Source organism: Artemia franciscana, chromosome 13 (genome assembly GCF_032884065.1).
Source record: "Artemia franciscana chromosome 13, ASM3288406v1, whole genome shotgun sequence".
Classification (NCBI taxonomy): domain Eukaryota; kingdom Metazoa; phylum Arthropoda; class Branchiopoda; order Anostraca; family Artemiidae; genus Artemia; species Artemia franciscana.
Window position 1 is genome coordinate 23,776,001 of NC_088875.1, and position 18,264 is coordinate 23,794,264.

Sequence of the window (18,264 nt, forward strand, 5' to 3'; positions counted from 1 at the left end):
GTGCCTACAAATTGTATTAATAAAAAAAAATACAAAGCGTTATTAAAACACAGAAAAAGCACTTAAAACTCAACAAACGAAAAAAAAGAAACGTGAAAAGCCTGATATAGGATAAATGTATGCAAAAGGAACCATGAATTAAAGAACGGCGGGGGTCCTAGCAATGAATCCCAGAGGGGAAGGTTAATATTAGAGGTAAATTTTATCCACATTAAGAGTTATTTCAGAAAACTTTTGATGAAAATTCAACGTTTCATTGAGCCAAGGCTTGGCTCAATGAAAATTTTAATGTTGTTAACACCATCGTGACAGTATGTGACTGTCCCACCCCAGCAAGCAATTCCAGGTGGGCTTTTTGTACATACAATTCTATTGATAACCTTATATAGGATAAAATATACGCAAAAGGAACCATGAGTTTAAGAAAGGTTGGGGTCCTAATAATCAATTCCAAAGGGGAAGATTGATATTAGAGGTAATTTAAACCCTATTAAGAGCTATTTCTGAGAGCTTTTGGTGAAAATACAGCGCTTTTTGAACCAAAATATATATTCAAGCGACTTCCAAAATATGTGGCTAGCCCACCCTAGCAAGTAATCCCAGAGGGAGAGGATCGCTTTTAGAAATAAATTTGAGCAATATTAATTAGTTTTTCTGAAAAGTCCTAATGAAATTCCCTCATTTCCTTTAACTGAGTGTTAGAAGTCCCCCCACCGCCAAGAAATTCGTTTAACACTTTCACCTTAACTTTAAACTGTATAAGATGTTACTCTAAGCAATTCACGCCACCGTGGTGACATGTCGCCTCCCTTTGACAACCCTATGATACACATTATCATTTTTAAAACATTTTCAGATATTTCTTGATAAAAAAAAGTATGCTTTGAGTCCATTGATCGTTCTTTTAGTAAGTAAAACCTGTCATGATAACCCCAAAAATACTTTACACCACCAAAGCATTACACGGCTGCTCCCAGTGGCATCCACGTGGCACCTGTCATCATCTATGAGGTCTTTTCAAACTTAACCCGTAAAAATAAGCTTATAAACCTAAAATTGAACACTCTTTTTCTTTGAACAGCGGGAATTAGCATTTCATTGTTAGAATACGATAGTCCAAGGCAATTCATACCACTTTTAATTTAAAACATTTCTTGAACGAGCTTTCTCCTTGTTTCCATTGGTTTTGTAAAAATTGGTCGCACGGTAACATCTTCCTGCTCCTGTCATCATCATTTAAGCGTTTTCTGACGCTTGAATACCCCAATAGATATATTTTTATTCTTCTTGCGATTATTTTCCGACAATTCCCATCTCGTGTCACACTATTGATGGCACACGGTACCTTACGCCCCCCTCAGTGTGATAGTCTCCCCCCCCCGATTCGCGCCACCATGGCAATATGTGGCTGCCTGGTGGCAACAATATGATGCGTATTATCATTCATAAGACATCTTCCAAATATTTTCTTAATAAAAATATGCTTTGAGTCCATTGGTTCGTATTTTTTGTAAGCAGACCCAATCGGGATTTCCCGAAACACTTCACCCCACCATGATATTACGCAGTTAATACTCCCCCCTTGGCATCCATGTGACATCTGTAATCATCTCTAAGGCATTTTCGACGTTTTATCCCAAAAATAAGCCTAAAATCTAGAATTTAACACTGCTTTTATTTGAATGTGATAGTTCAAGTAATTCACACCACTTAGAATTAAAAACTTTTCTTGATCGAGTCTTCCTCTTATTTCCAATTGTTCTGTAAAAATTGGTGTATTCAAATAAAATAGTGTTCATTTTTATATTTTTTAGGCTTATTTTTGTTGGAAAAAGGTGTAAAATGCCTTGGAGATGAAGATGTATGTCACATAGATACACAGGGGACAGCTGCGTAATGCCATATTGGCGTGAAGTATTTTGGGGATATCACAGAAGGGTTTTCATACAAAAAACACGAATCAATGGATTCCTAGCATAAATTTAATAAGAAAATATTTTGAAAATGTCTTAGGAATGATAATGTGTTTCATAAGGTTGTCAAGGGACAGCCAAATAGTGCCATGGTGGTGTAAATTGGGGTGGAGGGCTCTCACATTGAGGGAGAGTGTGCTGTGTCCCATCAATAGTTGAACAAGGGTTGGGAGTTGTCGGAAAGCAATAACAACAACAACAAAAATATATCTATTGGGGTATCCAAGCGTCAGAAAACGCTTAAATTATGATGACGGGTTCCGTAGGGTGTTACCATGCAACCAATTTTTATAAGAACATTGGAAATAAGGAGAGGGCTCGTTCAAGAAATGTTTTAAATTCTAATTTGTGTGTATTGCCTTGGCCTATCACAATCTAAAAAATTAAATGCTAAATCCCGCTGTTCAAATAAAAATAGTGTTCAATTATAGGTTTATAAGCTTATTTTTGTGGAAAATGGTTGGAAATGCCTTATAGACAATGACGGGTGCCACGTGAATTCCACAGAGGGCAACCACGTAATGCCGTGGTGGTGTGAAGTGTTTTGGAGGCATCACGAAAGGCCATGCTTACGAAAGCAGGAATCAATGGACTCCAAGCATAATTTTTCATAGATAAATGTCTAGAATGATAATGCGTATGATTGGTTTGTCACGGGGCAGCCTAATACTGCCACGGTGGTGTGAATTGCATGGATTAACAGGTTCTACAGGTTAAAGTTAAGGTGGCGGTGTTAAATGAATCTTTCGGCGGTGAGAGGACTGAAATCTAAAACTCAGTTAAAAGGAATGAGGGAATTTTATTAGGACCTCTCGGAAATATTGCCTAATTTTATTTCTAATAGTAACCCTTCCCCTCTGGAATTGCCTGCTAGGGTGAACTAGCCACAGATTGTCACGGTGGCTTGAATATGCATAGTCTTGTCTGAAAGAAACACCGTTGTTACATTAGAAGTTGAAAGAAATAGCTCTTAATAGGGCTTAAATTTACTTCTAATATCAATCCTCTCCTCTGGAATTAGTTGCCAGAACCTCCGCTTTTCTATAATTCATGATTCTTTTTGCATATATCTTATCCTAAATCAGGATTTTCATGATTTGTGTTTTCGCCTGTTGAGTTTTAACTCCTTTTCTGTATTTTCAATAATGGTTTGTACTTTTTTTTTATTAATATGAGTTGCATGTAAAAAAAAAACATTGCTTGCGAGGAAGGGCCAACCATATATTGTCATTGTGGCATGAATTTGCAAAGCCTTGGCTTAATGAAACGTGGAATTCTCATCAAAAATTCTTAGAAGCAGTTCTCATTGTGGATTAAACTTACCTGTAATATCAACCATCCCTCCGGAATTGGTTTTAGGGCCGCTGCCGTTCTTTAATTGATTGGTCTTTTTGCATGTATTTACCGTATATTAGGTTTTGTCACTTTTTGTTTTTTCGTTTGTTGAGTCTTTAGTGAGTTTTATTTCTTTTTAATAATGCTTTATAATAATTATCAATAAAATTTGTATGTATAAAAATTCATCCCCCTGGAATTGCTTGCTAGGGTGGGTTAGCCACATATTGTCGCGTTGACGTGAAAATGCATAGTCTTGGCTCAAAGAAATTTGGAATTTCCATTAAAAGCTCTTACACCCCCTGGAGTCGGATGCTCGGATCCCCACAAATCTTTATTTTGTTTCTTTTTCTATACATTCTTTCACGTTTTGTTTTTTCTTTTGTGGAGTTTTAACTGTTTTTCTTATTTTAATAATGCTTTATATTTTTTTATAAATACAATTTTTATGTACAAAAAGTCATCCTCCTAAAATTGCTTGCTGGGGTGGGTTAGCCACACCTTGCCACGGCGGCGTGAATATGTATAGTCTTTACTCAATGAATTTGAAATCTTCATTTAAAGGTGTCAGAAAAAGCTCTTAATATGAGTTAAAAGTACTTCTAATAACAACCCTCACCTCTGAAATTGGTTGCTAGGGCCCCACCTTGCTTTGATTCATAGTTTTTTTGTATATATATTATATCCTATTTCTGGTTTTTTCAGGTTTATATTTTTCATTGTTAAGCATGAATTACCTTTTACGTATTTTAGTTGTATTTTGTAATTTTATTTTTATGATTTTAAGTTGTATATACAAAAGTCTGTACCATTTAGATTTATTGTTTCAGGATAAAACTTCGATAGGCAATTGTTTACGTAATTTAAGCATCTTGTAGCCCCTCTCGCCTTTGTTACACCCCTGGTAGCACATTCAGCTTGTAATAGTGTAATAGATTCTATTGCTAAAAAAAGACGATCATAGCAACCCGCAATAGTATTTGATATCATTTTCTGAAAGTATTACTTGACAAGAAAGTGCATACCAAATCTAAGCAATTTCTAGTAATCAATTTTCCCCTCTGCCATCTCAGTTATTATGGACACATGGGAACAAATAATACATTTAATCGTTCTAGCATGTTCAAACAGGGGGTTCTCCTTCCGTTTAATAGGTTATTTCTTCGAATCTATTTCCTGAAACATAACTTTAGAAAGACCTTCATGATTCAGATGTTCATTGCACCACTCCATTGGATGATTATGGTCCTTGAAAATCCTAATGGGGGCAAAAATCTTTAGAATATAAAGGTTCCTTGAAAGAAAAAAACTTCTTGAAAGAAAAGAAATCCTGAAGAAAAAAACGCCTTCAAAGAAAAAACACCTTGAAAAAAAAGGAAAGGAAAACTCTTAAAATATGATTTAACACCCCACATGTGCGTTGTCATTATGTAGTACGCACGTGTGCCCCCGTCATTACGTGGCACTCACGCATGTGTTGTCATTACACAATACCGCAATAAAAATTTCAAGTCATTAAAAGACGTTTTTAAGATATTTTTGTTCAAGAGGTTTTTCAAGACATTTCATGACTTTTCAAGTCGTGCGTGCTGTCATTATGTAACACCCACGTGTGTGCCCTCTTCAGTTACAAGCGGGGATTCCCTCTTGTGTCCCAAGGCTAGCATGTCACTTGTGAATCTGTCACCCTTAACATAAGTAAACATTCCCCTATTAGAACTAAAGAAATCATGAATGAAACGTCTTGAGGAAAAAATGTCTTAAAAACTTATTTAAATGTCTTTTAAACTTCTTGAAGAAAAAGGTCTTAAAAATGTTTTGAAATGTTTTGAGAAATGTCTTGGAGAAACTAGTTTGGAAAAATGTTTTGAAATGCATAATCCAAAATAACTCTTACAAAACAAAAATTATTCTACCAAAATACAAGAAACACTTTGCACATTTCTAAAATAGTTCTAACAGGATGAAAAATAGTTAATGCAGAATATGAAATACTTACTACAAAACAAAAAAAATTCCAACAACATACCAATTACTTCTTATAGAATAGAAAGAATTCAAACGTAATCCAAAAAATTCCTACAAAACAGAAATGACTGTTTCAAAATACAAAAACACTAGAACACAAAATACTTGCTACAAAACACAAAAATCCCACCCAAAACAACATCCAACATCCCAAATATTTCTTACGGAATACAAAAAATCTAAAACTTAAGCCAATATCCCGCGTGTTAACCGCTATTACACAACACTCACGTTTGCGCTACCATTACGTAACTCTCACGTGTGTGCCTTATTTACGTAATATCCCACGGGTATACCGTGCTCAGTTACAAAAGGGGGTTTCCCACGGGCCCTGAAGGAACAAGTCACCCAAGACTGCGTCATCCTAAATGTAGGTTAACATTCTCTATGACGTAACGTACAGGTTTACAACTATCTAAGGGGCCCTGAAGGTTTTTCCTGGCCTTCGTGGGGTTTTGAAACAATCAAAGAATTAAGCTGTAATTTCTACGTTTGCATCATGATTTGGCAGGGGCCTAGGTTTTCCCCGGTCCTCGTGGGTTTTTTAAACAGTCAAAGAAAAACATCCCCTCTTATGTAACAATTCTCTGCATCTTCAAGAAAACATTCCCTGTTACACAACATCCAAAGAAATCCTGAAGGAAACAATTTCCGATTATGCAAAAACAAAAGAAAACAAACCCCTATTATGTTACAATCAGATGTACTATATCGTTACAGGTACACTATGGTATTGCGTAAGACAAAGCTAAACGTAATAACGTCTCGAGGGACTAGTAGCTCCAATAGTATACCCCCTATCTGTGCGTTTCAAAGCCCTCTAATGTTACTACTTGCAAAATGTGTTATTTATAGTTACTCTGCATGTTATGACGTATAATTTGTTTTCTGACTTCATACTGTCCAAATACTTTACCCTCTCCCTTATGTACAAATTTATAGCCCAAATTATATATTTCCCATCTATTGTGTCACTCGTCTTTATCCTATCTCGCGCTAAGCAGGAAGAAACTAACGAAGAAACCAGTTTGCTCTCAAGTTTTACAAAACGTAAACTTGAGGGAGTGGCGAATAATATGCAAGAACCAAAATTTCTTCCCCCTATGGAATAAACTCAAACAAAATTTTCAAATCTGGAGTCTTATTTTAAACGGGGGTGGGGGTTTTCCGGGAGGCAGAATTTACCGGGGGCGTCATTTTCCGTGGAAAGAATTTTCTGGGGTGTATTTTCCGCGGAGCGGGTAATTTGCAGGGTGATTTTCAGCTGGGAGTTATTTTGTATGAGGGGGGCATTTTCCTTGGGGGTTATTTTCCTTGGTGGGTATTTTTCGGGGGAAACAGCCGGATGTAAATACCAGCCACCACATTACGTGTTATGCAGGAGGTTCATCATGGCATCAGAGATTTATCAGTTTACACCTTTCCAGGCTTCAAATTGGAATTTGTATTTTTATTTTTCTGCCCAAAACTGCCCAAAAAAGTAAATCAATCAATTTCAACTTTATTATTCAATTTTATCCTAGTTATTTGTCTTAAAAATTAATGATTTTAGGCTAATGGCTGCGCAAAAAAGGCAGCTCATCTTTTTGGCAACTTGCTTAGTATTTCTTCTTCTTGACGATCGTACAATTCTTGATGTTGTTATACGCAGATGAGAATTTAGAAGGTAAGAAGATTCTAAAAGAATTTAGAAGAAATAAACTGCCCGAAAAAAGCGAATCAATCAATTTCAATTTCATATTTTTAATTTTATCCTAGTTATTCGTCTTAAAAATTAATGATTTTAGGCTAATGGCTGCGCAAAAATGGCAACTCATCTTTTTGGCAACGTGCTTAGTATTTCTTCTTCTTGATGATCGTATAATTCTTGAAGTTTTTAAAAGCAAGGAAAAATCTAGAAGGTAAATAATTCTTAATACGCTGTCAGTTAACTATTACCAAAAGGTTCGCTATCAGTTTCGTGTTTTAGGTAAATTCTATAACCATTAATCCGTTTTTGTGTTTTTGTCATACCCTGTAACCTTGTGGCATATCTGCTTAGCATGCTTTAGAAAGGCATTTCATTCAAACCCATTCGAAAGGCCGTAGCAGTAATTATAGTGTGGTATATTGTAGAGAGAAGAACAAACAAGTAAATTCAAAGAAAACTCATAAACACTGTTTGCAAGACCCCTAAAAAAGTATGGCTATGATTTCACCAGTAGACTCCCTAGCTTGTCCAGAAGAGAGTTGACAATTTTGACCCTTGGGAATCATGCTGCTGCTTTAAGATCTATGGGAAACTGATCAGTGAGTGCTGAGATTTATTAAGCTTCCAAGTAATTGGATCTTCTAACTAGTGTTTTATTGACGGTATTTTTTTTCCTGTATTTTGAAATGTGTTCATGCTTTTGGGGTCTTAATTTGGGATCTTCATGACATTATACTTTTATAAAAAAAATTACTTTCTCTAAGGTTGTTGACAGATTTTGTCTCGATACTCTTTATCGTTGGTAGTCTTTGCAAGTCATCGGTAGTGCGTAGATAAAAGGATAAGCTACTAAAAGTAGCTTTTTAATCGGGACTAATCAAGATAAGTAAATCAGGACTAATAACTCCAATCTTGGACTGGTAAAATCTCCGCTGGCTTCACTGTTAAATTAGTATTCTAAACCGCCAAGGGGCTTGTCTGCTATCCAGATAAAAATAGCTATACACTATACGGCTATCATCCAACAAAACCTATTATCTACATCTGATTAAATTCCGAGAAATATGCGAAAACGTTGCTTTTTTAAAGCTGCTTCTTTATTCGTATGATTTTATGACTTTATAGTTACAGAAAAATAGCAACTAATTCACTGATTTCAATTATACTAATTACAAGGCCCTAGTGTTTTTAAAACAAGCGAGAAGGTAGATACTAGGTTTTGTCGGTGTTTTTCCAGTGAGATCAACTTGAATTTCCACCGACAAAACTAATGATCTGCACTATTTGGAGTTTTAAAAAATCAGTATTTAAAGTTCTAGCCTTAAGTAACATTATCAAATCACTTTGAACTCAAGCGATTGAACAACCATAAATCTGAAAATCTATTCGTCTTCGTATAGGTCATCTTCATCGATGATCAAGTCAGGAACAGCTGTGACTGGAAGGTTTAGCCAAAATTAATGTCTGTTACATGGCATCAAGGGGCATAGCTTTTCACAATGGCTTCCTTTTTTTCTTTAGAAATGTCCCTTGGTGTCGAGTCAGGGTCTGGAATTTTCGTATGGTTGAATGACTTTTGCAGAAAGTCTGAAAACAGCACTTCATCACTGTCAAAGCTGGTACGGTAAAACATATTTCTTGATCCTTTCCGGAATTCAGCTTCAACAGTAGCATTCAGGTGAGGTAACTTCACATTTTTTGTGCAGGCTTTCTTCTTTGAAGTTCAATTCCTGAAATAATTGTCCTTAGTGATGGTATTAACTCCTTTCCTGGATCCGTTAACACAAGTTAAAAAATCACCAAAGTCATGTATCTTGCCCATTTTTTTCATTTTCATTTCGATGTCCCCGTGAATTCCTTCTGCTGCGTTATGGGTATGTCCCTCTGTGAGGTGTCTCAGAATAATACGCTCTGTCCCAGCCTTAACCACGGACGCTACAGTTATTGTGTAGTTAAAATCAGGGAAAGCGTGGAACAATTTGCTAGGCTTTTCAACATATTTTTGTTCAAGTTGGGGGTCTGGTGGAGAGATATCGGCCTCATAGAAAGAATATCAATCAGATAAGGGAATATTGACGGTGGAAAAGGAGATTTTGGGGATCGGTGGATGGAGCGACCACCAAAGAAAATGAGGGTTATATTTTATTTCATGTGCTGTCTGTTCCGTGATTTGCTTGCGGTGATTTCATTTTAGTCATAGCGCTACATTTGTATGGCGAAGAAACAGCTGATTTTGACTAATTTCTAACAAATTTCTTAAGAGAAATTAACATAAAGGACATAAATTATACGATTCAATGTAATTTGAAATTTAGTCTCGAAAGCAAAATTCTAGGCTTCGTCATGCAAAATTCTAGGCTCGAAAGCAGAATTCTAGGCTTTCGACCAAGAATATAAAATATTGGTAAATTGTACTTTGGAGAGGGTGATTGATGGTGGATTTTTTGGCTGATGATTGGTGATTAGTTATCAGGCTTTTTTTTCTGTCATCCGAAGCTCTTGGGTAGTTATCCCACTCTTGAAAAGTTTTTTTGTCTCGTGAAATTTGGCTACTTCGAACTATTAAAAGGGAATCACGTTGATTATATTTATTTATACAGACCTAGAGCAAGCCGAGGGCTTTTATAAAATTAAATAAAAAAAAACAAGTTTTTAACTGAAAGTAAGGAGCGACATTAAAACTTAAAACGAACTTACTAAGAAATTACTTCTTATATGAAAGAGGCTGCTTCCTCATCAACGCCCCGCTCTTAACGATAAAGTTTGGCTCTTTCTCTCAATTCTTCTTTTTAAAACAGTAAGAAACTTTAGCGTAAGGAGCGGGGCGTTGATGAGGAAGCAGCCTCTTTCATATGCGAAGTAATTTCTGTTCGTTTTAAGTTTTAATGTCGCTCCTTACTTTCAGTTAAAAAAACTTGTTTTTTTTTTTATTTAATTTCTGAACGTTTTTGAATCAATGCATGTTATATTTTGGCTCTCCGCAGAGGAATAATTAAAACGAAATTTGCATTTTTTTTTTTTTCGGCTAAATGGCTTTCTCATAATTTTGATCGAATGATTTTGAGAAAAAAAGAGCGGGGGAGGAAGCCTAGTTGCCCTCCGATTTTTTGGTTAATTAAAAAGGCAACTAGAACTTTTATTTTTTACAACTATTTTTTTTAGTAAAAGATTTACGTAACTTATAAATTAGCTTACGTAAAGAACTTTTGTATTCTCATATTTTTATTACATATATGAGGGGGTTCGCCCCCTTGTCAGATCCTCGTTCTTTACACTAAAGCTTAAATTTTTTCCCAAATCATTAAGAATGACCCCAGAATCACAAAAGCCATAAAATAAATAGTTGAAACTGCTGAAAATAGTTTAGCGTAAAGAGCGAGGTATTAGGAGGAGGTGAGCCTCTCAAAAGGGTAATAATTTCTGTTTGTTTTAAGTTTTAATGCTGTTCCTTACTTCCAGCTGAAAGAACTTTTTCATATTTATTTTTTCATTGTTTTTTTTTTTAATAATGCTAGTAGATCCTGCGCTCCCTTCATGGGGATTTTCTTCCCCCATGAAAAATTATCGATAGAAAGTTCCCCCAGCATATCCCCCTCTTCTCAATTCCTCCCCTAACCAAAAAAATCCTCCTGAAAACGCCTGTACACTTCCCAATAACCATTACTATATGTAAGCACTGGTCAAAGTTTGTAACTTGTTGCCCCTCCCACGGGGACTGTGGGGGAGTAGGTCGTCCCCAAAGACATAGTTATAAGGTTTTTTGACTACATTGAATAAAATGGCTATCTCAGAATTTTGATCCGTTGACTTTGGTAAAATAATTAAGCGTGGGAGGGGGCCTAGGTGCCCTCCAATTTTTTGGTCACTTAAAAAGGGCACTAGAAATTTTCATTTCCGTTAGAATGAGCCCTCTTGCAACATTCTAGGACAACTGGGTCGATACGATCACCCCTGGAAAAAAAAACAACAAAAAAAAAACAAATAAAAACGCATCCGTGATCTGCCTTCTGGCAAAAAATAGAAAATTCCAAATTTTTGTAGATAATTTGATGAAACTTACTTAATTAAAAAACTTGATAAAACTTATATATTTAAAATCAGCATTAAAATGCGATTCTTTTGATGTAGGTATTGGTATCAAATTTCCATTTTTTAGAGTTTTGGTTAATATTGAGCCGGGTCGCTCCTTACTACAGTTCGTTACCACGAACTGTTTGACTATTTGATTGTTCAGGATATTACCCGATGCAACTAATGCGCTGAGTTCAAAAATTCAGTCAATTCATTCCCAGCACCCGCAGTTCTTATGCAATGCGTTTCAAAATTAGGTTTCACCTGAAATTTCGAAGTACCCTAAAAGACTTGAAAGTACAGAAACATAGCGATGGGATCTTGAAACAGTCTTATCTTACTTTTGAAATGGTGTAAAAAGTTGTATTTGGGAAATCGAACTTGTCAGATAAACCTTGTTAGTGCATAAAATTCCTAAATTCAGTACTCTCTTCTTTGATTTTGTCTATAGTGAATTTGGAGGAGTTTATTTGTTTTGTGAACTTGACAAAATGAGAAGGTTATCTAGTTTAGCCTGGTTCAGTAAAAGAAAAATTACTAAGAAATGGCTACTGATGACGAAGTTTTGACTTAATTTAGGAAGCAGGAGTTGAAAAATTTAGGAAACAAGAGCTCACGAAAAGTTTTATTTCCAAATAAACAAAATAAACTGTTGTCATATTTTTTAGATTCGATCCAGTTTTGCAGGCAACATTGGAAAACATAAAAATTCTATGTTTTTCAACTTTTGGTAGCAATAACACTAAACAAGCTATAAGAAACACTTGGGGTAAACGATGTGATTCGTTAGAACTATTCCCAGATGAAACAGGTTTGTCAGTTATGTTTCTTACAACGAGTTATTTAAGGCTTTTAGTTACTTTCTTATATTCCTTCAAATACTTTATGCCTAAGGTATGAAGTATTCGGAGTATATATATATATATATATATATATATATATATATATATATATATATATATATATATATATATATATACAGAGAAAGTTACACAGAGCACAGAGAGAGATACAAAGACAAATACCCAGAGAGAGAGGATTTTCAAAAATTGATCCAGGGAAAGTATGTTTACGTTTCCTTAATATGCCGAGACTCCAGCATATCTTCATTTTAAAAAAATAATGTAACGTTTGAAAGATAAGTTTTCACCACCAAGAAGACTGAAAAAACGAAACACATCGATCTTTAGATCGATTTGTTAGCTGAAAGTAAGGAGCGACATTAAAACTTAAAACGAACAGAAATTACTCCGTATATGAAATGGGCTGTCCCCTCCGCAATTTTTCGCTCTTTACGCTAAAGTTTGACTCTTTGCCACAATTCTACTTTTTAAAACAATTAAAAGCTTTAGCGTAAAGAGCGAGGGATTGCGGAGGGGACAACCCATTTCATATACGGATAAATTTCTGTTTGTTTTAAGTTTTAATGTCGCTCCTTACTTTCGGCTAAAAAAATTAGTTTTTTTTATTTAATAATTTAAAGGAAGCACACGTAATGTATTAACTAAAAATTTGTGAATTAGATTTGACTGCATTGGTTCTTAATGCCCCTAAATCGACCAAAAGTTGATTTCTTCCCGAATGAGTTTTAATTTGCAATATGATTAGACTGAACCTAGAGGCCTTTGACGAAGACAAACAACTCGGAAAGAAAATCAATTTTTGGTTTTTAATGTTTTCCAAATATTGATTTTTTGTGCGAAAATTCGTTTTTTTGCCCGTCTGCTTGAGAAATTTATAGCATATTGACAGGGACAGGGCCACGGGAACCCTCAATTATCGAAATTAAAAAAAAATATTAATTCTTGATTCAATTGTTGGTGAAGTCCGATTTTCTTCTCTCTTTTTACAACAAAACAGAGCTTTTCAAAGCTCAAGATCAAAAACTGATCTTGATAGACGTCTATTTCGTGAATTTAAAAAATAAACAATTACAACAAGATAGAACACAAAAAGATTTTAACTTGTGTTTTAACTCATGATAATGCCTGGTATTTGTGGAATATTGAAAAATTGTGAACAGTATTCAGTTGAATGGGGTTTCAGCTAAATGGGTTGAGTTGCACATGGGCTCAGTTACAGCAAGGCTCATTTGTAAGGGATTCACCTCTTGCAGCACCCATATTACAGACTAAAAGCAAAACATAGTCAATGAAGCGAGGAGAGACTATGAATTAACAATCACCTAGATCTGCCTACCGCCATCACCCCTCTTTCTATATATACCTGAAGGCTTACAGAAAATTAGAAGACTTTGGATGAAAATTTGAGCAGAAGTCCTCTCCATCCTCACCGATTCTTCTGTTTTCTTCTTTGCTTGTTTCACTGATAACCACTTTTTTTTACTCTCCGGTTAGGCCCTACCTTTTACTCTGTATTTCAAAAAAATTATGGTGGTAAGGTAAATTACGGCTTGACTGCTGTTACATAAGGTACTCTGATACAAAATGGTGTTTGGCCAACTTTGGTCTGGAGCCGGCCTAAGTTTAGTTATGATCTATTTCTTTCAGGATTCTTTGATGTAAAATTGAGAAGCCGCGAAAACTTGGATATGGAGCTATTCCGAAAAATATATCAAAATAACTTTTCTAAAGCAGACTGGTTCTTTTACATTCCTCAAGATGTTTTCGTCATTCTTGAAAATGCAAGATTAGCGCTAGCTAAAAAGGACCCTGAAACACCCTACCTGATAGGTTCCATAAATCATGGAGAAAAACTTGCATTTCTTGCAATCAGTGGAGGTTTTATCATGAGTAGAACTGCTCTTAAATATATCGTCAATGGCCTAAATCAAGGCAAGTGGGAGACAAAAATCAAAGGCAGCAAAGACATTGAATTTAGTAAGTATTCTGTCATTTGTAAATATAATACTCACCAAAGTTATTGCTATTGTTTAACAAAAGGTCCACTTCACGGGATTTCTGAGCCGTGCCTATTTTCAGGGGTTGGAGAAATTTTCAGCTACAGTGTTTAGCTCTAAATTATTTGTTATCTCAAGATATTCGGCCTTCAATCTCTTGATGTCCGTTTCCATTTTTTCTCTATGGGTTATTTCACTATCGCATTTCTAAATTTAATAGTTTAGCTGTTTATTCAATTCATTTACATACACACATGCATGCATATAATCCATTTTATAAAGGTAAAGATGGCCCACCTTTGCTCAGATCTCCCCCCCCCCTTTAAGTGGCGTCATTCCAGGATGAGTTTCTTGAATTTTTTTCTTGAATTTATTTTTCGTTTGATAGGTAACGATGCTAACCATTCCAAGATATTTTTTTAATTCATAATTCTGGTTCTAAAAGTCTAGCTCACGTGATGTCATTCTAAATAGATTCTTTTACAATTTCCTTTCCAATGAAGTGTCTGGTAATTTTTTGAGTTTGCAACACTGCTCGTGGTTTCAGGATATCACGTTTCTAGCTTGAATAGTTTAGCTTGTTTTGTGCGTGTGCATGCTTGTAAGCTTACACACATGAACGGACGAACTCTTAGATTTTATGCATACAAATAGCAGATAATACAGCTGGGAACAAACAATTTTGCGAAACCGCCTTGAAACTATTAAATAGTGGATAGATGTATAAATCTGAAAAAAAAGCACCACTGAAAACTAAACTTTAGGATGCCCTACGTTGAGGTATCCCATTATTTTAATATAATTACCGCTTATTTTTTATCTGACTTTTCGGGTTCAAATTTAAGATAGTTTGAGCTAAAACTCCCGACAGGCTAATTTTGCCACTTGTATGAAGCGCTATTACGCCCCCCTTCAGGCCTGGAACGCGTAAATTCCTGTGAATAATGAGGTTATTAAGTTTTGTATTTTTCACTAATGGTAGTGTTTTAAAGAAGCAAACTCTTCTAAAAAAATTTATTCAACATGAAATAAGTTTTAAACTTTTTGTTTTTGTTCTGTTTTCTACCGTTTTTTTTTTCTTTTCTGTTTTGCTTGTTTAAAAAGTGGGGCTATACCAATCTGGTAGGGTGGGTGGTACATGATAAATCCTAGTTTGAAGGTAATTTGAGTTTGCCTGACTCTAGCTCTGGTGACATCCCGTCCTTGGGTGAGCGACTACTTCAGCTTCAAAATAATCCAATTAATGTTCTTAGTTTAATAAGTAATTCAATAGGTCATTATAATAAGTTTACATCATATCTCCTTTTTTCAGCTGCTAGAAACTATATGTTGGATTTAGATAAAGTTTCCAAACGAGGTGGTAGTTTTTCTGTGCTTCAGTTAAAGTTCATGGACTTTGTTCTTCATTTAATGAGTTAAAACAAATAGTACGTAACGGCCATCCCGATTTTATTGGTCTTTGTGAGACTTTTCTTAATTCGAAAACTGAATCTCAATTCCATTTCTCTTGGTATAAGATGGAGTATTTGAACCATAGTAAGATGACTAAAGGTGGCCTTGCTGTTTTTGTTCCGGAATATCTTCACTACTCTGTAAGACATGACCTGTCAAGAAATGAAGAAGGAATTTTCTCGTCCATGTTTGTTGATATTGAAACCCGAACTGAACCTTTGATTGGTTGTAATATATACTGGTTTCCTGGTGGGTCTGTTTTATCTTTCCTTCAGATTCTTGATGAGGTTTTGGAAGCAATTCATCAGCATTCATGTGAATTTGTCATTATGGGTGACTTCAATATTAATTTGTGTGACTGGAGGTCACACAAATTAATGCTGGCTTGTGGCACACTACCTTCAGCATGTATTTCAAATCGCATAACTTATACTATTGCTTCTTTGCTTGCTAATATTCTTTCATCGTTGACTTTGGTGTAACATTCTGTACTGATGGGTGATATATCAGAGCATTTACCTGTTGTTGTTTTTTTGTGCATGATCTTTCTTACTCCCTACATGGGAGGCAACCGGGATCTGGTTTTTTGTCGTTAAAGTTTGATGATCAGGAGTTCGCTCTTCTTAGATCGCGGTTGGCAGTTCATCCGTGGGTATTTTTGAAAATAAATCTGATGTAGATTCACTTTTTAATTCTTTTTATGACTCTTTGAAAGAAATTATATTCGATACTTGTTATACATCCCAGTTGAATCCAGGATCGAAAAGAACAACCCATTTGAATCCTTGGATGGCTCCTGGACTCCTTAAAAGCTGGAGGGAAAAAAATCTTTAAAAGGACTACAGGTCCTCTAAGCCATCTTCGCGCGATTTTAAAGTTTATAGAAGAATTTACAATTCCCTCTGCCGGAGGATCAAATCGTCATTTTATCATAGTAAATTCTCTGCCTACGGTAAAGAAATTTGGAAAACATGGCAAGTAATCATTTCTGTTATAAAGCCATCTTCTCTGCCCCCTTCTGTCCCCTTAAATGTTTTGATTGATATTAAAATTGTTGAGCGTTAGCTGAAAGTGCAAGACGCACTTACTTCTTACTTTGCAAGCATCGCAAAAACTACAGCCGCTTCTGCAAGTTCTTCTTCTCTAAATGAATTTAGGTCTTATCTTGGACCTCCTTGTCTAGTTTCAATGGCTTTGGAGCCTATCTATGAAGTTGAAATAGCCAGAACTATTAATGTTGAAGGGATTCTTCATCTTCTGGCCCAGACCGTATTTTTACTTTTCATTCTTCCTGTCATCGTTTCTGCTCTTACGAGACTTGTCAATATGTCTTTTTAAAATGGGGTCTTCCCAAGAGCTTTACAGTGTGCTCGTGTTGTTATACTTTTTAAAGGAGGTTCATGGAATGACCTTGCTAATTATCGTCCTCTATCTCTCTTATCAGTGTTTAGTAAAATGTTTTAAAAATCTATGCTCTCAACTTCTTGATTTTCTTAATTCTAAACATTTGTTACATGATTCCCAGTTTGGTTTTAGGGCAAAGCACTTAGCTGAGAACGGATGTGTGAATCTCTTGAATTATAGACATACATCTCTTGCATCTTGTCTGATATCTGTTGCTCTTTTTCTCGATGCACGAAAAGCATTAGTTTTAATAACACACAAGATTCTTCTTTGGAAACTATCCCATATTGGTACACAAGGGAGTACTTATCCTTGATTTCTATCTTATTTATCTGGTCGAGTTATCTCGGTTGATCCTCCGTTTTCCAACCCGTCTGAAAAGTTTGGTGTTCCACAAGGATCTGTGATTGGGCCAATACTCTTTTTAATTTATGTTAATGACCTCATAAATGCAGTTAAAAATCTAAAACCTACTACTTGCTTTCGTCTTTGTCAACCTGCATCTGTCGCACATTGTGTCAAGAGTTCATCCTTCTCTGGCACACTCTTTTTGATCTTTTTGGATGACAATACTCATGGTGCAGCCGATAGAACTGAGTCTTATCTCTGTTCAAACAAGATTCCCCTTCTTGAAATAATTACTCGGTGGTCTGATGTTAATTATCTTGCCTTAAATCCTGGAGAGTCATGTTTTCTTATTTTTTCAGGAGTTTCAAGGGCTTTTTCTAGTTTAAATGAAACACATACATCGAGGGGTTCCCATAATAGGCCTAAGGATCTTTGTGTTTGAGTCCTATGCACCTTACTTGACGAAAATATCTCTGTCAATCCCCATATTGACCTTATTCAAATGAAAGTCTCCAGAAGCCTTGGGTTCCTGAAAAGATTAAAACACATTTTTCCAGGGTCAATTCTTGGACTCCTATTATGCAGAATAGTTTAGCATTATTTTTCATACTGTTCTATTATTAGGATGTCAGCTTTTCCCTTATCTCTGAACCCACTTTCAAAACTATCAAACAGTTCGTGGTAACGAACTCTAGTAAGGAGCGATCCGGCTCAATAGTAACCAAAACTCTAAAAAATTGAATTTTGATATCAATAGCTACATCAAAAGAATCGCATTTTAATGTTGATTTTAAATATATATGTTTCATCAAGTTTAGTCTTACCCATAAAAAGTTACGAGCCTGAGAAAATTTGCCTTATTTAGGAAAAAAGAGGGAAACATCCCCTAAAAGTCGTAGGATCTAACGAAAATGACACCATCAGATTCAGCGTCTCAGAGAACCCTACTGTAGAAGTTTCAAGCTCCTATCTACAAAAATGTGGAATTTTGTATTTTTTGCCAGAAGACAAATCACGGGTGCGTGTTTATTTGTTTGTTTTTTTTTTTTTGTTTTTTTTTCCCAGGGGTCATCGTATCGACCAAGTGGTCCTAGAATGTCGCA

The 18,264-nt window shown here is 35.5% G+C and overlaps 1 protein-coding gene across 3 annotated transcripts in view; it reads left to right on the forward strand.

Moving 5' to 3' along the window:
• LOC136035097 (glycoprotein-N-acetylgalactosamine 3-beta-galactosyltransferase 1-like) overlaps window positions 1-18,264 on the forward strand; it is a 34,979-nt gene that overhangs the window by 6,107 nt on the left and 10,608 nt on the right. For all 3 annotated transcript variants that reach the window (XM_065716680.1, XM_065716682.1, XM_065716681.1), the window contains exons 2-4: window positions 7,124-7,237; window positions 11,766-11,908; window positions 13,608-13,937. In XM_065716680.1, coding sequence (XP_065572752.1) covers window positions 7,124-7,237; window positions 11,766-11,908; window positions 13,608-13,937 — 587 coding nt within the window. The remainder of the gene's footprint in view (window positions 1-7,123; window positions 7,238-11,765; window positions 11,909-13,607; window positions 13,938-18,264) is intronic.